Raw genomic sequence first — 27,069 nt, forward strand, 5'->3', positions numbered from 1 at the left:
TGTAATGGCGTGGGAAATGTTTGGGGTTTTTTGGTGCACATTTGGCCTGTTAATACCAATCAATCCTCACTTGAATACCACAGCCTATTTTTGTGTTGTTGCTGACCATGTGCATTCCTTTAATGACACACTTTACCCATCTTCTAATACCTCCAGCTGGTGTAATGAAACAATGTTTCCATCGTCTCGTGGAATCCAAGCCATGAAAATGGTTGTTTGAGAAAAGAGGCTGCCCTGCCCAGAATTAGTAAAGTGTTTTTAATAAAGTGCTCAGTGAGTGGATGTTCTAAACCATGCTTCAAGATTATCAAGCACTGCTTTAATCATTATTGCCAGGATGAAGAACAAAACGACAGGTGAAGCAGCTTTATGTTTTTCTTCACCAAGAATTCAGACCTCTTTCCCAGTTCACATTCGTCATGCACCTACTGTTAGTAGTTTTAAAGAGCAGTTTTAATTACATACAAACCAAACTCACATTAAACACAGCACCACTGATAGCAGGAGGAGATAAACAATGAAAGAGCTAATCTGGTCCCTGTGCCCCCTGCGGATGGACGTGGCCCACTCAGCTCTACACCAGCACAGCCCTATTGAAACCAGATGAGCCCTGCTCCAGTTCCCCCGTCACCGACTCCCATGTGGCGTGACATCACTACGCCTGCGCTATTCTTAGTTTCAGCTTCATGGCTCCTCTCCACTGTGAAACAGTAGAAAATAGCTAATTCATGCTACCAGGCAGTCAGAGTTCAAGGGAAAGTTCCAGGGAGGGATTTTCATTATTGGAGGTCAAAAAGTTACCCTCACCCACCCCTTTAAAACCAAACACACATGCATACAAGCCATTTCTAGAAGATGGTAGCTGTAGAATGTGTGCGTTCAGGTAAGGCTGTGGTGAAAAGCCAGTTTAAAAAGAGGAGAAGGACGTATTTGCCTATTTTTGCAGATCACTTCCTTCACAGAGCCTCAGTTGTTCGTATGTGTGTGTTTGAAAGGACGGCAAGATGGTCCTGGTCTGTCAGTCATGTCAGGTGAAAATCAGCAGCTCATATTCCCCTTCATAAAATCCAACCGTCACTCACAGGTAGAAAGTGTGTGTGCATGTTTTTTTTTACTCAGTGAGGTGTGTATGATCCTCTTGGTTTTTCCCATGACAATCCTCTCTAACAGCCCCCCCCCCCTTCTTACTTATAAAAAACTGTGATGTAGAACATGTTTGATCAGTCTGTATAAGACCATCTTCAGCGCCCGTTACTCCAGCCATTTGTTCAGCCAAAACAACATGACCAGTAAGATACCTGCTTAGGTTTCGGCATACAAAAACACCACGCTACCAAAAAGCTAGGGTGACCATATTTTGATTTTCAAAAAAGAGGACACTAGAGTTAAACATCTCTAAAAGTCATGCAGCCACGTTAATGAACATGAATGCATAAACATTTACCCACCAAGAACAAAAAATAACCTTAATAGCCAATAGTGTTTAATCATCGTGCTTAATCATTGTATCATTGTATCCTTTTACATAACTTGCTTTTTTCCATGCCAATATAAAATAAATACTAATAAATACATTAATAAAATAAAAAGACAGGAGAAGCCCAACTGATTTTTGTTTATTTACAGTTGCATTTAGACATTTTTTGGGCTTTGACCAATCGGCAGCGGCTGGGAACAGTTTGACCAATGGTTGATGTAGAAGCAGGTACATGTAGACCAATAATGGTGGTGAGAAGGCGGAACTTAAATGGATGTGTTTAAAGCTGTGTAAATCCGCAGTATGTGATGACCATAGAAACAAACGCAGACAAATTACAAATCCTGGCAGGATGCATTTTTCACATTTCAAGAGGTAACATTGGAAGTTACTCCCCAAAATGGAGTTACACATGAAGAGGGCGACGTTGCAGGTATGTAAACGCTGTAAATCTGTATAATGCACTGAACTGTTTGAGTGACAGATTTTACATAATAAATGCAGTAGATACGATTTTATCACCTAGAGACCTGAGTAAAGCCAAGCTTTGGTTGAACCTCATTCAGAGAAATATAAGTAATACTGGTCAGCTGCAGCTAATGATGCCTATCTGTCTAACACAGGTAGTGACTGATACAGTCTCATTACAGTCCAAATTCTACATGTCTGTTTATAATTTCATTATTTAAAAGTGAAATGTTGTAGTGAGCAACAATCACATATCTTTGATGCCTGGACTTTGATGCCTGCTCTGGTCAAACACCCTTGCTGAAAAATCTGGTAGATGGTTTCAGATGGTCTAATGCTTGCAGATGCTTGTAGACCAACTAAACCCTCAAACTCAAACTAAAACATACCATATGCTAGTCAAGAGCTAAGGTGGTCAACCAGCTTGATCTGGCCAGGCTGTTTGTTTCAGCAGTAATAACTAGAACAATCTGTATAGCCTGAAGAGTACATGTGTGCCTTTTAAAATGTGTCGTGTTTGTGGCCAGGAAAAAATGCATCCACTGTTGTTGTGTTCACCAACTTACCCAACTTGATCAATGATGTCTTAAATACTTGATTCAGATGTGTGCTGAATTCCCACAAAAATTAAATATATTCCAGTAAAAACACTGAATTGTGTTGATAACGATATTCATATGAAAATATATCATCTGCACATCTGATTCCAGTAAATTCAATGCCTCACTTTCCTTCACTCCACCAGAGCAGTAAAGAGGAGCGGAGGAGCATGAAACATAAGGTTTCCAGAAGACGAAGAAGGAAGAATAGAAAGCTGTGTCTGAGAGTGAGGGTAGGGAGGAGTGAAGTAGTGTGTGTGTGTGTGTGTGTGTGTGTGTGTGTGTGTGTGGGTGTGCATGTGTGAGAGAGAGTCAGAGGGAGAGAGAGGGGGGAAAAGGAGAGAGACAGGGGAGGGAGAGAGCTTGTCATTGTGAAACAGGGCTGGCTGGAATACACGTGTGTGCTGCAGTTGCTCTGTGCGGAGTTGAATAGGGGCCAGGAGCGAGCTGGGAGCGGACAGGAGGGGGGAGGACTGACCAGTATGGAGCTCCAGTCACCCCGAAAGAGCTGAGCAAACAGCCCAGCACAGCTCAACTCAGCTCGGGTGGGGGGGCAGACAGACAGAGACGGAGAGAAAGAGGGACAAAAGCAGAAAAGAAGAGAAGGGAAGGGAAGATCCCCCCAGAGTGTGTTGTATGTAAGTATTTGTGTGTGTGTGTGTGTGTGTGTGTGTGTGTGTGTGTGTGCATGTGTGTGTGCGCAGTTGCAATGTCAATGTCAATGTGTTTATTCACTATTTAAACTGCAGATTAGGTTAGTAATGTTAAGGCTTGTATTAATAGCCTTCAGTGTTTGCTAGGTATGTAGTTTAAGTGAAAGGGAACTGAGGTGAACTTAGGTGTTTAAGAATGGACGTGTCTGGAGATTGGTGTGGTTGTCAATGGGGGGGTATTTGCAGGAGCCTTGTTTCCCTGGGGGTCTGTTCAGGGGTGTATTGCTTATTCTGTCAGCTCCTAGGCATTTTTCTGCTTGTGCAAAGTGCACAGCGGTGGTTTGCAGCCACACTGGGTGAGTGGCCACACTCTCTAAAAGCAGCATCCCTTCTCTGGGCTTGAGAATGGAACAGTGAGAGAGTTTTGCCACTGGCACCAGCCTGCGAAAAGCAAAGCGCTGGTGGGCGAGCCAGACTGCGCTAGAAGTTTTCTCCTGCGTACTTCTGTCAGGGTGAAGGAGAGAGGGGGGCTTTACTCTCTGGGCTTTTGCATAAAGTCCTTGCTTCCTTCTTCGCTCCTTAGTAGGAAGGCATTTTCCTGTTAGAGAGGGGGGCTGCATTTGCACCTGATTACTGGCAAGTAACAAGTAGCACCAGGACCTAATACCACCTATGTGTTGAGAAAAATACATTGGCATCCACCTGGGGGAGGGGGGGGGATTATCTGAGGCAGATGCACTTCAGGACCTCTGAACTTGATGTGTTTGCTCTTTTGGCACTTAGCTAGGCACTAGTTAAATATTCATCTCATCTTCATCTCATCCATACTTTTTTTCCCCACAGGTGAGGACACTGCAGTAAGGGAGACGGGGCGTCATCAGCCTGAACATGTCCAGGAGTAGCTCCATGGGAGACCTGGTGCCCAGGGACATCACTGAGGTTCTGGCCCTGCAAAGTAAGGTCAACAAGGGCAAGAAGAAGCGTGGCTCTTCCCTGGGACGGGCGTTCAGCTGGTTTAAGGGCAATAAGCAAAAAAGGAGTGTCAGTAATGGTCAGAGTCGATCCGCAAGTCTGGCAGGACGGACTGGAGAGTGTGCCACCATCAGACAGGGTCAAACCAATCATGAGTCCTCCAAAGGTAAATAAACCATTGAACCCTCTCAGTCTCAGCTATATAGTATGTGTTTATGATGTGGTTGGAAGGCAAGTGGTGCTTTTAATAAGCGTATAGCTGATGTACCACTGAAGCCCCTCATTTTGGCCCTTTCTTGGAACTGTTTACTTTTTTCTTTCACTCTCAGATGCCCTCCTGCCTGGGCATTTTGAAAGCGGAATTCTTTGGTTTATTATGTGCCTGGTTATCACTCGGTCATCTCGGCATTATTGAGCAGGATTACACGGCTAGTGTAGGAACATGTCTTCTCTGGAATGGCTAATCTGCTTAGCATTGCGCTTTCTTTTGGCTCTCTTTCTTTAGTTCTTTCTGGCTCGCTCTTGAACTCCAGCATTGAATACACCTGCAGTGCCAACAAGGAGGAGAAGTGGTTGAACAGTGTGCCTGGCCTGTTCTTGAATGAGCAGAAATGTTTCATCTAATTACTGGTAGATATGGGAAGTTATGCAGTGGTGATGGGGGATGGTTCGTCTAGATGTTAAAACGGTGGTTTAGAGGTATACATTTTATACTGGTTTTACAGGTGTCACTCTCGTCAGTCATCTTTACGTACTTATTCTTTGGTACTGGGTTGGCAGTGTCTGAGGGAGTAAACACATGCGAGTCATGTGCTCACATGGTGTAGTCTATTAGTCTTGTACTAAGTATTTACATCACGTCATGCCTCTAGGAAGTATTGTTATGGGAAATGCAAGGCCACCCATTTTTCAGCCTAAGATAACACACTGTGATCAGCCATAGAGTATGTCCTGGGGACTCACTCTTGAAAACCTGCTGGGTAACTTGAGGTTGGTGGTCCAACCAGACGAGCAGACAACTCTTTATAAAGAGAGAGCCGGCATTCTTTTCTTTTTTTTATGTCTGTAACAGCATAATATCTTGCATCTGAAAAGGAACACACGCACATGTACTGTAGCACAGTAGTAGTGGTATTCCAGACATATGCAGGAAGTGCTTGTGAGTTTACCTGGATGGAAGGCCAGCCTAATGCTATAAGATACCTTAGGCAAGATTTTCATTTGGAACCTAGTCGGGGAGGGAGGACCTGATCAACTAATTTCAGCATTTGTTTATTTAAAATTTGGTTATTGAAAATTATAAATCTCTAGTTATTCAAACTAAAAGGTACATTTAACCTGCTGCAATGTCGAGCACATCTCTGATCTGACCTGTAACTGATTCACATAAGCTGTTCGATTGCTAGTTTACACATACTTGTTACAGTTACAACTATAATACTTGATAATATAATACTATAATGATTTGAACTGCAGGTTTACAGAAAACTACCACTGCAGATGATGCAAAACATAATAAGGGAATGAAACCACACTGAGTAATGTGACTAATGCAGAGCATAACTGCTTTATTTTTATTGGTCTGTTTCAGTGGGTGTTTTGCAGCTCATCATTAATGCTCCTTGGGTTGCACATTACAGGGAGGGTTCTGGGGGGGCTATCAGATGTCTTTATACATTAAGTAGGCCTATCACATTTCCTTATGCATACAACAGAGTGAGCAGCAAGAACCAACCAACATATTGTCACTGTCATGCAAAATTGACAGTGACAATATGTTGAAAAATGGTAATTTTACAGTAGAGGGAAGACTTTTCTAACTTTCAATGAAAGTTGATGTAAAAAAAGTTTTGGGGCATTTCTATTGGTCCATTTATTCTGAAAGTTTGACACAACTGCTAAATTAAAATTATGTCCAAAATGAAAAATGAAAGAACATGTGCAGTTTAGCTTGACAGTCTTGATATGGAAATAATTCATACTCTTTTAGTCTGTAGTTGTTACACATTGGTCTGTAGGCCATTTCAGAGGCATTAGGCAGTTGCCTATTTCACCTATAGCTGGCTGCAGCCTTGTCCATATGCTCTGCATGTGATGTAACTTCTGTGATATTTAGGCCTTTTAAAAGGAATTCAGATCCTCATCATTTCAAGCTGAAAACTCTGATCCAAAGGCATGCAGGAGAGAGCAGGCACTGCTGAGCCAGAGCCAGAATGTGGACAGGGCTGTGTGGCAGAAGAGGGAGATTAGAGATACAATGCTGTATTGAGCTGGAGAGATGACAGAGGAGGGATTCTTTATTAAATGCTTTTTTAATTAGAACACCCCCCTCCTGCACATTCTCACAGTCTCTGCAACTGCAGTCCTCCACTGTAGAACTACACAGCGAGCTGGAATTACACACACACATCTATTCGTGCTTTATTATGTACCGTATACTGCACAGTATTATATTCTTTGAACCCTCATGTGGTGATTAAAGGTAAAGGTAAAGGTGATTATGGTGAAAGTGCTCATAAGGTTCGTATGCTTATGTGATGTTGGTATACAAAGAAAGTCACAAAAGTGAAAACTGATTAAAGTAAAAATGAAAAGTGATACTCTGTGACTTGCCTAGTCATTTGACTGAGTTCAAGAGCTTTCTCTGGGAGCGGACTTTCCCCTTCACATCTGATCTTTGCTGTTTCGTCCTGATTCTGGCTGATAGAAGCACATCTCTGGGCTTAGGGGTCGATAGTGCAGCACCAAAGCATTACGTCACCCTTGTTTAGTTGTGCTTCGCCACCTCCCTCCCCCCAGGGGTGCTCTATCCGGTCTGGAGGCTGTTTTAGGGGTGAGATCACTATGTGTGGGATTCCCTGAGTCTCTGTCCAGGTTAAGACATGCTACATGCACACCCACGGACATTAGTCGTCTGTACTGGTTACCGTGGGGATTGGAGTAAGGAATATGATACTAAAACCTAAAGTCTGCTTTTTAGTTTACCCCCAGACAAAATTCTGCATGTGGGCCCACACTTCAGTTTCTCACCTCTATAACTATATACCTTTAAATTATGATATCATGACATATTTAAACACATATTTAAAGACATAGACTAAACCACAATAATCATATATATTACACATAATCACATAAGAAGACACGTGAAAAACTATGGGATGACATCCATTCATGGCTTATTATACAGTTTATGTAGTTATTATAAACTAGTTTTGTTGTTTACAGGCTCTGTATAATAGGTCTAATTCTGTTTTTACAATGCATGCAGGTGTGTAATGTTGTAAATGTACTAACAATACCTAAAAAAGCCACAATTTTAAATGATAATGATAACGTATCATGTTGACTATATGGCTGATTAATAACATATGAACCTCATAGCGGTTTTGGATAAAGCTTTAGCACTCACTGAATAAGTCTTAAAATAAACTAGAAAACTGCATTTCTAGAAGGAAACCCAAAATGGTTGCACAAATTAAATGGTTTCCACTTCCATGCAGTTACTATGCTGTTGTTATGTGGTCAAGTAGAGTAATTTTAGAGTAAAATTCCTTTTGCTAGGTGGTTGCTATGGTGTTGCTAAGTACTTGCTAGATAAGTACTATACTAGTGTTTCAAGGTGAATGCTATGGTATTTCCAGTGGTTATTGTGGTGTTGCAAAGTGGTTGCTTTGGGATTTTAAGTGGTTGTTATGGTGTTCCTGTGTGGTTGCTAGGTGGTTGCTGTGGTGTTGCTAAGTACTTGCTAGATAAGTACTATACTAGTGTTTCAAGGTGAATGCTATGGTATTTCCAGTGGTTATTGTGGTGTTGCAAAGTGGTTGCTAGGGTGTTGTGAGGTGGTTGCTAGACATGTGCTATGGTATCCCAGGTATATGCTGTGGTACCTCTTTGGTCCGGATTGGTCCCGATATTAACAAAATTAGCTGGATCGGGTTTTTAATAATTAGGTCAATCCATGGAACCGATCCTTTCCCTTTACTTTTATGATGTAAGACTGCACTAAATGTGCAAGTCAATAAATGACAAATTTACACTTACATGTCCATTTATATCTATGTGCTATGTGCATGGATATATCTATATATCTATGTGATTTGTTATATTAAGTATTGTTGAAGTCAATCCTGATGCATCAAGCCTCCCACATGGTGAGGTATATGGTTTATTAATTTAGCAATGGTATCAGACTGGTAATGGGTATTGACCGATATGAAAAGTTTATGTATTTGTATTAGTATTGGAACTGAAAAAGCCAGATCGGTGCATCCCTAGTACCTCATGTGGTTGGTTGTGTGTTACTACTGTGGTTATATAATTTCCCCATCACATAAGAAAGGATAGAAGTCTGTATAAATCTTTTGCTATATGGAAATGCCTATACGCCCATTTAAAAGCTGTAAGCAAGCCTGAATCATACAGTCAGACCAAACAATCTGGAGTTGGAACAATGTTGATATCTTGGGAACTGCAGGACACAAGAAAAACTGGACAGAAGATAAAGATAAATCGGATAACAGTATAGTTGTGACCATAATAACTGAATACTAAAGCAGTTTGAAGGGTTAAATTAAATGTTAGATTTTGGTGCTGGACTTTACTGAAACTTTTACAGGACATCTTTAGACATCTTGTATATCTAAGTGCTGCAACAATGTGTGCAAAGCTGATACTCTCGCAAGGAAAACGATGTTAACACTGGCTACCAAAAAAAGCTTTGCTTATCAACAGTGTGGTGGAAATGTCAACTCTAGCCAAATGAAAGGTTTAGCTCACTGCTGCTAATGACTATTGTCACCAGCAAATGCAATGTCCATTTGTTATCAGCTATTAGAACGTCACTATAGAGAACAGATCTGTGACCAACAGCAAGAGCAGGGGTGAAATGAGACCGCTCAGTAATTACATTGGAAAAAAGAGCTGAATGTTTAATGATGTCTTCAGACAGTGATATACACGCTCTCCACACGTCAGAGAATCAATCATGTGACTAAAGAGATAAGACGAGACCTTGATGAAACCGACAGAGAGCTCTTCCTCAGTTACAGAATATCATAGTTAGTTTGCTCAAGATTACAGTACATTAGTAATGGATGCAGTGTTAAGGTTGTGAAAGTGTTGTGAAAGAATTGCTTGAGTATTTCCCTATGCTATTAATATTGATTTTAGACATGCAGGAAACTGTAGTAATAATTATAATAATAACAGGTTTAATTTATATAGTTTAATTTATACAGCATTTAATATACTTTCTTAAACTCAAGGACACCTTTTATTACCAATAAAACAACTCACAACTAATAATAATAATAATAATAATAATAATAATAATAATAATAATAATATAAGAAGAAGAATTCTAATAATAATATTAATAATATAATAATAAGAAGAAGATTTCTAATAATAGCAAATGTAAGTAAATATAATTGATTTACAGATTATACTTCTAATTATGTATTATTGTTGTCATATAATAATAATAATTATGTTTTTTTGTATTATTATTATTATTATTATTATTATTATTATTATTATTATACATTTAATACTTGTATGTTGTTGTTTTTTTAAGTTGAATGTATATGTAATTTATAGTATTATTTTTACTTAATTAAACTAGAGGACACTAGAGGACACATACACACATTCCCTAGACCAAGACGTAAAGTTGTTTATTTGGCCTAGATACCACTACTTAAGAGTCCTTAAGAGTCTGGGGAAAAGATACGACGTAGAGTCTCTCCGGCGGTGAGCCTGAACTGTTTATGTCTGAACTGTCTTCAAGCACGTCATATTTAGCACATTGATTACATACAATTATATACAGACTGGAGAAAGCACTGGGTAGTACTGATCGAATTCAGTAGTACTGTATTGTCCCTACATATCACATTATCAGACAGGGTTTAACTTTGCTTTAAAGTTAATGGATCTGTTCTTCCTGAGAACTTCATCTCCATGCCAAGTGAATGTACTAAAATGCTGACATTGCTTGTTTGGATTGGACTGTTTTGCTTGGTTTTTACCAAAGGGAAGCCTGTATTTGTATCAGTATGAAAGCTGGGACCCTGTTATTTTTGGAGGAGAATTTTGTCATGGATAGAATTCTTGTTGTCTGTCCATACTGCTTAAACTTCAGTAATGCTGTGAGACACCAGTGCAGGGGTGGGTATAGACAATGTAGTTTCAGACCAGCACTGATTGAAAGGCCTGCTGACCTCTTACATCCCCACACTTTTCCTCATCAAGTCTGAGGGAGTGGAAGAGAAAGCAACAGAGGTGTAATAAAGGGGAAAGATGGAGACAATGAGTGATGCTCTGAGTAACTCGCACATTTTCCCTCTTTTTGTTGTTCCTGGGCTTGTGCTGGAGGGCAGGCTTTAGTTAATTGAATGTTTCAGAGATGGAAACTTCTGTATTTTCTGTGTATCCCTACAGTGTGCCCATTCAAATCTGCCTGGCCATCTCATATGTCTCAGCATGTGGGGTTTGTTATGTAATCCTCAGTAATGAATATACCTGGTGACATATGCACTCTTACTGTTTGCTTCACCTAAACCCTGCCCTCTCTCTCTCACACACACACTCACTCTCTTCGCCACCTGCTTGGCAAATCAATTTGACTGATGCTGCTTACACTGGAAGTGGCATGATTCACTCTGCAATTACATAAGAAGCCATTAAGACTTCTTGTTACTATAAACCCTTCATGGAAACTCTCGCACACCTCCTCTAATGTCAGATTTGGATAAAACCTTGCAGCTAATTCTTTTGTAGTTAGATTTTATGTGGCTCAAATGCACCTCTTGAACGTGGGCCTGTGGTCTGGCCTGGGCGGCCTTTCCATTTGATGTAGACTGACTGCAAGCTGTGATGTTAGTCCAGTGATCCAGAGGAGGTAACAGTGTGAATGGACTCAAACTGAGTTCAGAACTCCAGGGTATGATCAGCGTGTTGTGGAACATGTATTACAGCAGGCACTCAAGGTCACAGTCACAGGCAAAGCTCTGTGACCTCACACAGGGTCATGGTGGTTACACCCATAACTGTATGAGAGACACACACACACACACACAGACCAGACTACCATAATAGACTCTGGTGACCAGCAAAAACAAGAGCCATCCCCATAGACCGAGATTAAACTCTCTTCCTATTGTCATAGCAGCTGACCTGTAACCCCAAAACCTTGCTCCATCACACACACTCTTTATCTCTCTCTCTCTCTCTCTCTCTCTTTAATTTTCCTTTCAGTAACGCTCTCTTACTCTGCTGCCTGCTTTAGTCATTTGACACACAGAAGTTGTTAATGAAATGGGCATGGGGCCAGAAAGCTCTGGATACAGCAGTGTTCTTATATCTTGCAGGGAACATTCTATTCAGTTTGGTGGTTATACAGTAAATGGCAACACCTAGGGATAAGGGATTCATTAAAGCATTTAAACCCCATATCTGAGCCTTTATGAACAGCTTGGGCCTCTATTCGAGATGATATTGAATGTTTTATGAAGTGAATAACATTGTATGGACATTTATTTGAGGGTTTGCAACAAAAATAAATTGTACTATAAAGGGATATCACAACACCATATGCCAGTAATCATAGGATTATAGAAGATTTATAAAGTCTATAAAGTAACTATACAAGGTTATTATAAAGTGAAAGGGAAATGATGCTTCGTAACAGTGTTATATTGAAACCACAGTTTAAGTCCCATTATACCAATCATGCACTTCTTTACTGTTCCTGAAACTCAGGTACTGCCTGATGAATACATTGTTCAGTGCTTATGCATGTGTTATGGAGTCCCTGTATAGTATATGTTGCCTATATGAAGCCTTTAAAAAGTGCTTCCCACTATATAGTTATCTTAACACTATATAGTTAACTTTCACAATATGTCATGCTGCTGACGTTTTTAGGGGTGTTAAATGTGCCAAAAAATGCAACATTGAGTATTTTAAGCTGGTGTTTGATGTATAAACAGTAAATATGTGACTTTGGTTAGGGTGAAAAATGCTCAGACCCAATGTTACAAGCCTATTTACAACCCTGTTATTTTGCCCCAGAATGTAACCTTTTACAGAGTGTTTGGGGGCTCACATGCTCTGCTGTTATTGTCTGCTTTATGGCAACAGCAACAGCTAGCAGTAATCACGTACTCTAGCATATTTTTAACATTGTTACAGCACTGAGTCTTACTGGATAGTGCTACTGTCCTCTCGTTGTGTACTCTCAGCATGAGCAACCTGAAGAAATTGTAGCTGGTTAGCTTTTACCCTTATCTCAGCTTGCTTCCCCAGGTTTGGCTTTCTTGAGTTTTATTGGTAAAAATAAGCTGGTACTTTCTCATCTAATGTGTGTTTAGCTCCAATTTAGTGGTCAGCTGGAGGAAATGAGCTGATCTTCAGCTCTATTTTCACCAATGCCTAATGCCAGGCGTGGGGTAGAGGGGTAAAAAGACCCTCAGCTTTATGCTGTGGAGCAGTAGAACTTTGTTTTCTGGGATAATGGTGCTCCAGTGCTGGTGGTGGTCATTCAACATTCTCTTGATCATTCAACAAAGCTCTTGTTGCTAAATTCAATCAGATCCTCACAGTAATGCTCCAAAATCTAGTACAAAGCAACTTCTTAGGACAGTACAGACAGTTACTCTAACAAAAGCAGAAGAAACAATAATTCAGCAGATGTCCCAGTACTTATAATACATATAGTGTATTTGCACCCTCTCAGTTGAACATGTACTACATTCAAATGTACTAAATCTGCACTCAGTCATACACAGTCATTCTTTCTCACTCACTTCCTTTTCTGCACCTGTGCAATTAAATTGCTGAATGCTCAGTGTCCTTCTGTTCCCAAAATGGCTCATGACTCATCATATATTGCTTTGACCTTGAGCTTTTGCTACCTGCCCTGCTCACAGCTCAGACCCAAGTATGTCAGGAATGAGGACAGGGCACAGTGAACACACACATTTATAATGGCAGTGAGCTTCCATGGAATGTAATCATATGGTGAGGCTAAACACTGGTCAACCAGACTATCACAGCAAGCAGCAGATGGAGACTAACTGAGAAACAGCAGAAGCCTGTGAACCTTTGAGAGAAGGCATGGATAGGGCAGGCTGGCACCAGGTGAGTTCTCTGTGTGCTTGCCAGTCTCTGAACCTTCTGGAATGCAGCTGGATGGAATTTGCCTCAGTGCCAGCTCTCTTTCGACCTGCATTCCGACACAGCGGGTTTGTATCACATTTAACACCACAGCGGTTTTCTGGGCAAGGAGAACATTCTGTTTAGCAAAATGTACTTTCTGAGGATTTCTGCCCAGATTTGTATTCCTCAAAAAACAGAAATGCTGGACAAAATGAAGTGCTCAGTGTAATGCAGTGCTATTGATAGCTCTGCCAAGTTGCATCCACCTCAACCACAAGAGGGCGGTATATAGCAAACCCCATCTTCTCCATCTGTCCTGCTTCTGTGTACTATGGTGAAGAGCACTGGGCCAAATTTGTTTAACTTCAGTTTGATGTTGTTGACAGCTCGCTTTCCTCACTGTATGCAAGCTGCATCTTACTCAGTCACAAGAGGGCAGTATAAAGCAAGCTCAAAATCTCTCTATCAGAACACTATAATGTGACACAAAGTGAAGAGCAACATTTTAACGTAATCATGATGTTGTTCACAGTTTGATGTTGCTCACAGCTCATTTTCCTCATTTTTTAAAGGAAGATCCCAGTCAGAACCTTGCTTGGACCTCAAAGGATAAGTCTGTTTAAATATACTGCATTTGGCTTAATAGCAGGCTATGTTCAGGTGTTTAGCAGTCAAGTGGCCTTTACTATACTGAGGGGTTAAAGTGGGCACAGACATCAGAGCATAAAAACATTAAGGCACAGGTTCGCAATCCTGGTCTTGGAGTTTTGACGTTTTCCAGCTCCAGCATTTCAGGATCTCTGGAAGGGTTTAATTAAGAGCGAATGATATGGAACAGGTGTTTTGGAGGGTGTAATAACACTCCGAGACTGTGCCCTATTCCCTGTATAGTGCACTACTTTGGGATTCTGGCATTGTGTAGTGGTGTCTGTGCTGAATTGTCAGTGCACTGTAACGATCCCACATCACACCACAATAAGAAGTGATGATGTACCCTATTAGACATGGAATACCCATAATTCATTGCGTTGTCTGGTTTGAAGATTTGCACAGCTTCTCTAAGGAAGAGAAAATGTCATGTAAAATGTAAGAGGCAGGGGGTCCTCCAGAACCAGGGATGGGAACCATGGGTCTAAGGTAATAGGTGAGAAGCTTTGGTTGGGCACTCTCCTAGTATAGAGTGGCATGCAAAAAATGATTTCGGTACATGAAGCTAAAGATGTCTTGTTTCTTTAATGTTTAAGTAAGATTACTTACCATGGTTAATAATCATAATAATAATGAAACAATAATCCCGAGATCCAACCCCTGAGCCACTACTGCCACTTTGATGATGCTGATTCCTAACGATGAGTGTGAACAAGTCATAGCTGTAGCAAGCTTATTTAGACCTGAGACCTTTGTAAATGTCTCAAAGTTTTTGGGGTGTCGAGACATTTGCATGGGACTCTTTTTCCAACAAAGCAAAGCCAAAATAATACTCTAATAATGTTGAAATGTTGGATCGGATGTTTAATCTTTAACTCAGTGGTGGCTCAGTGGTTAGAGTGGCTATCAATAATAGGGTTGTGAGTTCAATTCCCGGGCTCGGCAAGCTGCCACTGTTAGGCCCTTGAGCAAGGCCCTTTACAATCTCTGCTCCCCGGGCGCTGGAGTTGGCTGCCCACCACTTTAGGTGTGTGTGTACTCACTGCCACTAGTTCACTAGTGAGTGTGTGTGTGTTCACTACCACAGATGGGTTTGTTTACAGTAACAGAAATTGTAACCTGGGAAGCCCAAACCTTTGTATATCACTGTAGCTAGCATTAGCAGTATCTTTGCATGTGAATGCAGAACCATGAGATAAGTTCTAAGTGGCATCCAAATTGCCTCTGTGGCGAAAGATTCCCCCTCAGGCTTTGCTCCTTCCTATGCATTAGCAAAGTGCTTAAGTGATGACCGTATAAACACTACAGACCAATTAGCTAATATAGCCATACACAAGAAATTCTGCCTTTTCTGGAACCCACCCAGGACACATACCCGTGCAAACGAGAGCTGTGAGATGCAGGTATCTGGTCTGCATTTGTCTTTCTTAAGTCAGCAGTAATGACTCAGAAACAGGGAGCTGTGCTAAGTAATATCATGCAGCCCTTGGGGTATTGTATTCTTGTCATGCAAGAAGTTCTTTAGATGATGAGCCAGCTAAAATACCACTGCTCGCCTTTGCAGTGCATTCTCTAGGCAGGACAGAAATCTGAATTTAGCAGAGGACTGCAGTGGGACAGTGGCCAGGCTAAAGAGGAAAAGAGTAGACTGTGTGTCTGAGCATACTGTAATGCCAACCTGTAAGTGAACAACAAGAAGTTGGAAGCATTTCACCAGGGTGCAATTAACCATGAGCTTATAATGGTACCATTAGCCTGGTCCCCCGAAAGCTTCTTGTGGTTCTATCCAGTGTGTACTAATAGAACTCATTTCCTCGTACATCTAAGTGTATACCTTTATTGTAAAGTTATACTAGAGACCATCATACTTAAATTATAGTACTGTTGCATGTGATTTAACAACCATAATTTGTGTATGAGATATGAAGGAACTGTGTATAAGGATAGCTAGTGTTTGAGGTATGTGTTAGTGAAGGGTATTACCTGTACAGATAAAGTGCAAATGCAGATACATGTGATACATCACTGATCACATTACAGATCTTCTAGAGGTCACACTGACCGAAGCTGGAAGTGAACTGAGGTTTGGAGACTGACTGAGGACAAAGGGGACTTGCTTTAGTTACAGCTCCTATCATGTAACCAGTGCTAGATGAGGCAGTTTAGTTTTATATAGCTATCTAATAAATTTAAAAATATCTTTAGGATGTTTTTATTTTTAAAAACATGTTTTAAATAAATATATGCCACCCTGTACACTGTGCAGACATTTCTTGGTCAATAGACCAATAGAAATTTAGAAAAGCATATCTTTCAAATGCTTAAATCAATGTTTCCCAACCCTGGCCGTAGAGGACTCCCTATCCTGCACTTTTTATATTTATTTTGCTCCCAACACACCAGATCCAGCTAATCAGCTAATTAACAAGCCTTTCCTGAGTTAAAGGAGGTGTGTTAGAGCAGGAAACCACAAAAATGTGCCAGACAGGGTATCTTCCAGGAACAGGACTGGGAACCACTAACAGCAATACACTATATGGACAAAAGTATTGGGACACCAATACTTCTTCCGAATTCTTTCTTCCAAACTGAAAGTTTATAAAAAGAGTTTATCCTGGCTTTGTTGGAGTAACTGTCTCTACTGTCCATGGAAAGCTTTCTGGATTTTGTAGCATTTCTGTGAGGATTTGATTGCATTCAGTGACTAACATCAGTTAGTAAGGTCAGAATGTTGGATGATTAACACCACCCACCCCACCTCATTACCAACTCCCCAATTCATCACAGATTTAAAGGGTGGAGCACCATCATTCCAGAGAACACAGTTCCACTGCTCAACAGCTCAATGCTGAGGGGCTTTATTTGGCATAAGGTATGGAGCCGATAGGTTTGTGTTAATCTGCTCCAGAGAGTCCTATTCTTCTGTCAGCAACGGGTGCAACTTAAAGTAGCTGTATTTTTTCATAAGAAGGGGTGTCTACAACATTTGGACATACAGTGTAGCTTCCAACAGTGACAACCTGTGCTACCATTTTTAAATGTTTTGAAATGATTAGTAAGAAATTACATATAAGCTATAAAAAAACATTAAGGTGTCTAGAGTGATGAACAGGGATATAGATGTTGAAAAAGTGAGAAAGCTTTAGAACATCAAAAGTGAAATTTTCAGAATACTGTAAATTATAAAAGTGATAATTAAAAAATACTGCAAATGGATAATTGCAGTAAAATCTTTATTAAAATATTTGAAATATTGAACTAAACAGCCCCAAAAATAAATATTTTAATGATATAAATTATTATTGTTTATTAAAAAAAAACAATTACCATGACAAGTGATTCCAAACTTTTGAACTGCACGATATAGTGCTCCATATAGTTTTGCCTTGTCCCATGATCTTTAACATCATAGTCGCTCTGTTTCTTTTGAACCAGTTCCTGTGATGGGCGCTGCTTGCCTTTCCTCAGCAGGATACCAGTGGTTTGACAGAGACCCCCCCCCCCACCCCCCCCCCTATTAGTTAGCAGTCCTTAGGAAAAAAAACAGACAAAACACAACCCTGAAAATATGCAAATAGCCTTTTTTGGAGCCATAATAGCTTAACTCAATAGTGGATCTGCTGGCATTGTTGGCACAAGCTGAAAGGTAATATCATGTACGCCTGCATTAAGCGATCACTGCTGTGCATGTCTATTTATGTGATGTTTATGCTGGTTTAATTCCTTTCTGGAATGTTCCTGCGTACCATGTAATAGATTCAACGGACAAGGATCAGGAGAGCTGAGCGGAATATTGCATTACCTGACCACACAGGAACAAACAGTTAGAGGCAGAAGAACTGACAGGAAGAAGAATGTGGAGAGAGAGAGTTAGAAATGCTAGAACACTGTAACCAGGATACACGCAAAGACAATAAAGCAAAGGAGATCCAGATGCATCATCCCAGCACAGAGAGAGAGAGAGAGAGAGAGAGAAGGAGAGGGAGAGAGGGGATCAAAACAGAGCCTGGGCGGGGCTGTGGGTGAATAGGAACAGCCATGGAATAAAAACAATGTTGATCATAAGCCGAGTTTCATCAGCGCAAGTAATACAAGGCTTTTGTCTTCATACCACTACATATGAGGGGTCTATTGTGGGTTTAAATGTGTGATAGCAAGCGCTGAGATGCTGAGGAAATGTACTTTGTGGTGTTAGATAAACTAGGCTTTGTTATGCTAGAATTACTGGGTTCGGCTTCAGAGAGGTGGAGGAGATAAGATCTGGCACTGTTAGGATTCAACGCATGGCCAGCTGAAGGTTGTGTCTATAAGAGAGCCGAGGACAGGGATTCATCCTAGAACATGCTTGAACATTCTGATCTGATCTTCCATGTAATGCTGATCAGAGATAAACTGCAGACATAAGGGTAATGTGTGTGTGTGTGTGTGTGTGTGTGTGTGTGTGTGTGTGTTTGTGTGTACCACATGTGCATTTATGTGTGTGAATGATCAGGGGCGGGTAGAGCCACCAGGAGCTTGCAGCAGTCCCTCCTTCTCCACATTCCAAGTGGCTGGAGCGAGCTGTGACTGATCATCACTGAAAGCAGTGCGTTCTGTTGTGAATGAGGGAGGAGAGGGAGGTGTGTGGACACACACACATACACACGCACACACCCTGCACAAACACACAGGGTGGATTACCAGCACGGAGCGAGCAAAGCAGGACGGCTCTGTCCTGCAGTGGTGGCTATAGGACAGCCCTCAGGGAGAAGAGAATAAGGAGCTGTAGAGGAGTAATTGAGAGCAGGAAGGAAAGGTTGTGGAGGCAGCAGGCAGATGTTAGGTGTGCTTGCCTAGTCTAGAGCTGGTGGGATGCTGGAGTAATGCCATGGGGAACTCCATCAGCAAGAAGAAGGCAAAGGCCAGTCTTGGCGCCAACCACAGCCCGAGTAAGGTCAAGGCGTTCTGGAACTTGGGACGGGTGGACAAGTTCAAAGCAGGTAGGTGACAACTTTGTTGGAGAAGTTGAGGAGCTCTTCATTGAAAAAGCTGTGTCGCTGTTTTTGGAAATTTGGAAAGTTGAAGTTTGAGCTCCAGTGGTGCACTGAAAAAAGATTCCTTTCATTTATGTCATTTAAATATGCGCATTATTGAGAGAGATACATGAGAGAGATACACTACTGTGCAAAAGTCCTAGACATCTTAGGAAATCATCTGTAAAGCTGTCGTTTAGGACAGTTCAAACTATACAAATGAATACGAACAATCATTATGTGCAGATATGTGTTTTATCATTTATAAAGCTCTTCTTGAGGATGGCCAGTATTTGCATTTACTGTCCAGCACCTAGTTTATCTAATCAGTCCTTCATTAAAGTAAATCAGATGAGCTACTGGTGGAACTGAACAAATCCATACAGTGCCTGGAAGCACAGAGAAGGCAGGAACAAAGCCTGTGTTCTATTAACCAATGTAACATCACTGTCACGCAAAACCCTTGTATATCCATTTTTGATGTTTGTTCACTGTTTGACATTTTTGAAGCTGGTAAATTAATCTTTACTTGGAGTAAAAATATTTGGACATACTCCAAAATGACTTGGAATATAATCTTTTTACATTGACTTCCATTGAAAGTTAACCCTGTGGGCCCTCAGCCAATTATGCGAGACGTTTTCATAGTTTGACGTAACTCTACTCTCCTAAAAATTACAACATGTTTATAGGAGACAGTCACACATGCCAGAATTGTTTTTTTCAGGAGGTCCTAGGCCACTCAAATATGTCTTCAGTTGAGATGTCAATATTAATGTATGAATTTCACCCTGTTTTGATCAAATGTTTACTTTTTTATTTATTTATTTTTACTTTTTGCTTGTGAGAACTATAAAAATAGTTCACACCTTGTTTGAAATTGAAAATCAAGTGTTCTCGAGCCTGAAATGCAACAATTTTAATGATTATTTGATTGTATTGATTGCAATCAACAATGCTATTTATAATAAGTTGTTTACAATGTTTGGCTGAAGTCCAAATAAAAAACATCTTTATTCATTGTTTATTCTAGTGTTATATGGTGTGATAAATGGCTCAAAGCAGTTTTACTGGCTGTCTTTGCCCAGTACTGTATATTATAGTAACTCAATTACTGACAATTGTAGAAGTCAACTGTAAAAAACACAACTGTATCAATATAATATGCAGCATGTATTTCATTCATGTGGAAATAATGTACACATTTCAGTCAAGTCCACTCAGTGCATTGCATGTTCACTGCACTTTATTGGCTTGGTTTCAATAATCTTTAAAAGAAATGACTTTATCATGTCACTACAGCTTTTGTTCAAAGCAGCTTACAAATGCATTGGTTACAGCCCTTCTGGATAAAGGAGTTAAGGAACCAGATTCCAGGGTTCAGGGCCTCCAGTACCACCAGTACACCAACAAAGCTCACCAGACTGTGCTTTCTGAATCGATTCCACAGTCACGTTTCGAAATGTTTAGTATATGCACAAGCACAAGTAATACACTTATGTGCACTATAGCAATCATCTGCATGGTATGCAGCTTTTCTTGTGCTGAATGATTAGTCATCTCTACAAAGGCAAGGTAGCAGCTACTGTACTGGAAAGGTGTTCTGTGGTGTCAGTCTTTTGTAGTGTGTAGGTTATTTAGGAGCTCTAGTGGGCTAAAATTGTGGATGTGTTGGTATTCCTGTGCATCGAAGAGCTTTATGTGCTAAAATTACTCCCTGTGCTTCCCTTCGAGGTCCAGTTCCCAGGACAGGGCTGTATATGGGTGTGTCTGTGAACTGGAAAATTGCTGTAAAGCTGCCCATCACTCATGCTTTTTGTTCTCTTACTGCAGCCAAAAATTACAGGTTCACACTTGGTAGCACTGACTTCACAGAAACCAGACTGTCGTCTTTATATTAAAGCAGCATTATGTAGCATTGTAGCTTAAAATACCAGCTTCAGAAGCATGCTGATGCTCCACTGACTTGTAATAGGTAGAATCACGTCGCTATCTCATTGCTATTTTGGGTTTGGCACGCGGAGTGCTGCACTGACAAGGACAATGCTTGCAAGAACTGCGTAGCATTGCGTAAACCAAGTCATATTCATGAAAAGACTCTAGGGGGAACCCAAGAGCATGAAATACCCATTCTTGCATAATGCTGCTTTAAAGGCTCTTCTTAAATGTTTTCCTCACATCTTTAACACTTATTTGAGTGGCTATATGAGTGTTGCTTAAACACAGAGCTAGACCTGCATGTAAGCAACAATGGAACATTTCTGTGCAGTTTTAGACAGTGAGTCTACTGTTTCGAATCTCAGCTGAATGCCAGAGGTTTGAGATCCTCTTCTAAACAGAAAATGAAATTAAAACGTACAGCAGATAGTAACTCACGCATCTGACTGATCATGTGATGATGCTTTCCCAGTGCAATATCTTATTATGGGATTCATGCAGTAGCAAAGAATCAGTGTTTGCCGTTTACAAGGATTAATATCAAGGAAAACCTTTTGATGTAGATTGTACCTTTTTTAGAAGTATTTGAGAATGCATCGGGTATTTCCTGTGTTTTCACTGGTCTTTTTCCATCCCATCTTTCATCTTTCATCCAGGAAAGACTTCACCTTTTCACTGTATTTATTAAGAGACTAAGCATGCACTCTCTATTTTTTGTCCTCTGTACATTTCTTTCCCTCATTGGGCTGAACTTGTGTGGACAGTCTGACCTGCTCATGTTGCCAGTTGTTTTAAATGTTTTGAACTTGTAAATGATTTTGTGAACAGTTTGAGGAACAGCTATCTATAGGATCTATAGGCCTCAGAGATCATCTCAGAGACATTTCATCAGTTGTATCAGTTGTAGTTGTATGTATATTATATCTTAATATTGTTACAATGAAGATCAAATGTGCATATGTTTAAATTTGCTAAAAACACATAGGAACAACCTAGGAACCAACACATTTTCATAGGAAAAACAGCCTTATTGTTCACGTCACAAAAAACAACACATGTCTGTATAATAACCTATTCAGCCTATAATAGATCACCATCTCTCATTCATGTTTTAATGAGTGGCTTCAGAAAGGGCCATTCCCATATACCATATTTGCATATCAGCTTTAAAATGTTTTTGTTTGTTAAACCACATAAGTCATACATAGACCTCAAACTAACTAAATAAACACAATATAAAATTCTAGAAAATGTAGGGTTTGGGTGCTTTTATTGTTTGTTCATAGATGTTCATAGATAAGAGACAGAGTGAGTGCTAATTTAGGACCTGTGTGTGCTTGGGGTGAGCAGTATGTGGGAATGCTTTGGGTATTTCCTGTGTTTTCATCCCGACCACTGCTGTAACAGAAGGAAAGACCTCACCTTTTCACTGTATTTATTAGGAGAGTAAGCATGCGCTCTCTATTGGAAGGCTATAGGCTTTGGGTGTTGTGAATAAATGTGCTCCCTGCCTGTCTTGGATTGTCCTCTGTGCATAGCTTTCCCTCATTCATGGAACAGGGTTTATTCAGACAGGCTGAATCTGAATCCAGCGTCCCAGGCTGTCTCCTCACGCGTGACTGAACACATCGCACAACAGAAGGGTCAGGCCTGGTGGTCACAGGGTGTATGTCCGCTTGTATGTGCAGGTGCCTTGCTCTTCGTGCTTTATCCGCTGCATCTGTATTGTACTGATTATTGTTTCAGTTAATTTTCCTGTGCTTATTACAGAACATACAGTGATTTGAAACATACAGCCCATGGTGCCCATGCCTCCTTGCAAAATACTTCTAGTTCTGTGAGATCCTTGGGCTAAATCTATTGTGGTGCCTACTTCTTGAGGTAGTCCATTGTGGATTCTGAGTGTTTACAATAAATATCATTTTTTCATATTCAGCTGTGTTCCAGGCAACATGCCTTGAGTATTTGCTGGTATTTAATTGAACTCATTCTTTGAAAAGTTTCCTCTTTTGCCACTGGCTGCAACACAAGCCCAAAACATTGGTCAGCACTAATGCTTAACAGTTGGAGAAGTGTTCTTTTCATGAAGTTCTGCACCCTTTTTTCTCCAAACATTCATTTGCACATTGTGGCCAAAATGTTTAAAGTTAACTTCATCATTAGTTTACAATTTAGTTTTCTTCTGATTACTCCTACAAAGGTGATGTTTGTGCAGGTGCACCACCACTCCAGAGTCTCCCTGCTTACTGACATTTCCTAATTAAGTTAGGAACTGAGGAAACTCTTTGGTTGCATTCCGCTTTGCTATCTCCTTATAGCCTCATAGTCTGTAGTCCTGCTTTGTGAGCTCAGCGGCTAGTTTGAGGAGCCTGTGGCTCCCTGTTGTTGTGACAAGGTTCAAGGAGTCAGACTATTTACAAAGCTTTGAATTTTGCATCACCTGCCCTTTCCTAATGATAATTGTGAGCAACCATAGCCCTAACACGCTAAATATGGCCTTGGAGCTCAAATCTCTTAAACATTTGCTGTACATTTAGAATCAGGCGGACATGAGAGAATCTTTTCCCAAAGCTGTTTTATTCAGCTTACAAACACTGGCATAACACAATAAAAACAATTCTGGCTGCTTTTGCTTTCCCTAAGGCTTTCTGGTATCCTTTTATGATCAGACAGAGCCTGTGAAAACTCCACCCACATCACAACGTTGGTAGTAACCAATTACTTCCTCTAGAAAACTCCTCTGAAAGAATGTATTACATGTATTTAGAGCTGAATTCACTGCCCAGCCTAACTGACCATACTCTACAGATGTATCCTATACATTAGAATAGCTGAAGTATTCCTTTAAGAAAATTAGCGCTCTCCTAGAGCTTTCTCTGAATAGATGTTGACCTCATTGAATGATTCATCATGGCAAAGATGGGCTGAAGAAGAGCTTTGGGGAGGATCTGAGGTAATTTTGTTAGCAAAACCTGGACATCACAATGGAGCACAGATATCAGTATTGAGGTCATAGCGTAGGGGGGCAGGTCTTACTAAAGTGACGTCAGGAGGTTAGGGCATTTTCAAGGCTGTGACTGCATGCGTCATGATTAACACCAGGACATAACACCCTGACACATCCATATACCCTGGGATGAGGTCTTGAGCGCAGATGAGCGCACACGCCATCACACTCATGAATCTTCCCACACGCCATCACACTCACGAATCTTCCCACACGCAATCACACTCATGAACAGCTGAACATTACAACAATACTTTCTGTATACAGTCTACTAAATACATACATCCTATCCAGATGCTCTCTCACTCTCCTTTCTCTGTACTGCACTTTATTTATCTGATAGTGTCTCAGAATAACCTGTACTACCGTCTCAACCAGCGACTCCTCTGTTCTCCATATTTATATCTATTTAATCCAGTCTGCACTGTTCTTTACTGCTGCACTTAGCACTTTACTTTAAATATACAACTCTGCACATGTTAAGTTTACAGGTGTGTCTGTGCGTGTATGTCACTGTGTGTGTGTGTGTGTGTGTGTGTGTGTGTTTGTGTGAAGGTTGGGTGTGTTTGTTACTTCTGTAATGTCAGTTATCGTGCACTGTGAGCTACTATAACCAAAAACAAATTCCTTGTATGTGTAAGCATACTTGGCCAATAAAGTCAGATTCCGATTCCGAGGTCAGGTTGTCGTCTGTCAGGACGCCCGGGTGAAATATGAGGGTTTGAACCAGATGGATTTTCTTGGCAAGGCTAAGGATGATGTGCCAGTGCTTCTCTTTGAATAAAATGTTCAAATGAGGCATTACTGATGATATTGGTGGTAGTACTGAACTGTGTCATCATGACATATTGCACTGTAGAGGAACATTTCCCATACAGATGAGTTCTGTAGAGTGTTGCAGTGACTCCTCTTTTGATAGTCGACAGGATATGTAATGACCTGTTATTTATTTTTAATGGTGCCTTAGTACATGGAAGTGACATACCATGAACCTCAAGGACTGTTGTTGTTTGCTCTTTCGAAGAATATCTGGCATAACCAAAATAGGGTTGGAAAACAGACCAATTGCAAAAATCTTTTCCTTTAATGGTGTCTGCAGTAGGGGGCTTGGCATGCATTAAGGCAAATGCAGCCGGTGCAAACAGGACTCCGCAGGTAACACTAGCCTTATACTGAGTAGGCCCCCCCTTGTGCCGCCACAACCGTTCTGACCATTCGATGCATGGTCACTACAAGACCTCTAAAGGCGTCCTGTGGTAAATGGCACCAAGACGTTAGCAGTGGATCCAGTCCTGTAAGTTGTGAGGTGGGGCCTTCATGGATTGCATCAATCCATGAACCTTATGAACCTCCATGACCCTGTTGCCATTTTACTGGCTGTCCTTTCTTGGTCCATTTTTGGTAGGTACTGACCACTGCGTACCAGAAAAAGACCTGCCTGATGTTTTGGAGATGTTCTGACCCAGTTGCCCAACCATCACAGTTTGGCCCTTGTCAAAGTGGCTCAGACCTTTATGCCTGTCCGTTTATCCTGCTTTTAACACATTGTCTTCAGGATCTGACTGTTCAGCCTAATTTATCAACCCTTGACAGGTTAACTGCAGATGAAGATAATGAATGTTTTTTACCTCACTGTCACTGTGGTACTAATATTATGGCTCATGGTTTTTGTATAGCTAAATGAGCTACACATCCACATCAGTGGTTCTGCAGGAAATATTAAGTGCTATTGTCTATAAAAGTATGTCCTTATGGCAAGAGTTTATAGGTGTTTTTATTGTTGGCACTTATGGGTACAGTTAGAAGCCTGTTCGAGTTTCAGTTTCCAGGCACTTCAGTATGTGGAGCTCAAACAATGTGAAGAGGCAGCATGTACAGTTTCACCTCGAGGTACTTCCATTCATTTATGTTTAGTAAATAATAGAAATGACATTAATTCCAGCCAAAAATAGTGCCAGCATTGCAGAACAAGATAAATCCTCTTATGTGGTCTCTCACTAAATCCTTCATTAACTCATTGTGTGTGGTCCACTTTCAAGCATTCTTTGAGATTGCAGTGAGGGAGTTTTACTATAGCATGTAGTCATGCTACAGTGCGACACACTCATGGAATGGGTTCGGAAGAGGCACCAAACAGCACTTGCATTAAACCCTTGTAATGCCCTTCAGTGTCTGCACAATATAACGGATTGCAGTCATAAGATTTAGTGTGACTACAGCTGAGGGCATGCTCTGTTTGCCGCTAACTAATTTGTGAGCATGCTGACCTTATTTATAGCATCAAAGCACTGAAGGTCTGATCCTAGGCTGAAAGCACACCCGATGCAAAGAACACCATGCAAAACTATGATTTTCAAGGCAAGAAAAAATAACAAGCAGTGACACAGGCAGCAATGATTTTTCATTTTATGTCCCATATATTGATGGGATTTGAATCTAACTGAAGACACATTTGACTACTATGTGTAAATACATATACAGTCAGGTCCATAAGCATTTGGACAAAGACATAATATTTGTCATTTTATCTCTGTACACCACCACAGTGGATTTGAAAGGATATAATTAACATCTGATTGAATTGTAGACTTTTCTATGGATTCAACAGAAATGATTAACTGTTTTGGAATTATAGCCATTTAACACAGTTCCTTCATTTCCACAGACATGATTAGACATTTGACTTATAAGCTCGATGGACAGGTGTGGCTTGTTCCTTTATTAATTCATAAAAGGTCTGCAGCTGATTACAAACATTGGATTTGCAATTGGTAGCTGCTCGTGGAAATTCTCAATATGTGGTCCAAATAGGTGTGGGTTCAAGTGAAGAAGCCTATAATTAAACTAAAAAAAAAAAAAAAAAAACAATCAGAGAGACAGCAGAAGCTGTAGAAGAGGCAACATCAATAATTTATTATGTTTTATAAAATAAAGGAATGCGCTGTCAAGCTCAACAACACCAAAACTGGAAGGTCATGAAAGACAGTTAGAGTTAATGAAGGTAGAATTTGTTCCTTGGTGGAAATAAAATCCTTGACATACCTTTATATATACCTGATATACCTTTGGCTCAGGTTTGGTAAAAGCTACTGTGGTGCTGGGGGTGGTGCACTGTACAGATGGAATATGACCC

General features: G+C 40.6%; 1 protein-coding gene across 1 annotated transcript in view; it reads left to right on the plus strand.

Annotated features, from left to right (window-relative positions):
- Nucleotides 1-2,830: 2,830 nt before the first annotated feature.
- The window catches only part of nhsl3 (NHS like 3), a 53,416-nt gene continuing 29,177 nt past the window's right edge, over nt 2,831-27,069 (plus strand). The window contains exons 1-2 of the mRNA XM_072676029.1: nt 2,831-3,182; nt 4,041-4,335. Coding sequence (XP_072532130.1) covers nt 4,086-4,335 — 250 coding nt within the window. The 5' untranslated portion in view covers nt 2,831-3,182; nt 4,041-4,085. The remainder of the gene's footprint in view (nt 3,183-4,040; nt 4,336-27,069) is intronic.

This window comes from Salminus brasiliensis, chromosome 3, assembly GCF_030463535.1.
Source record: "Salminus brasiliensis chromosome 3, fSalBra1.hap2, whole genome shotgun sequence".
In the NCBI taxonomy this organism is placed as follows: domain Eukaryota; kingdom Metazoa; phylum Chordata; class Actinopteri; order Characiformes; family Bryconidae; genus Salminus; species Salminus brasiliensis.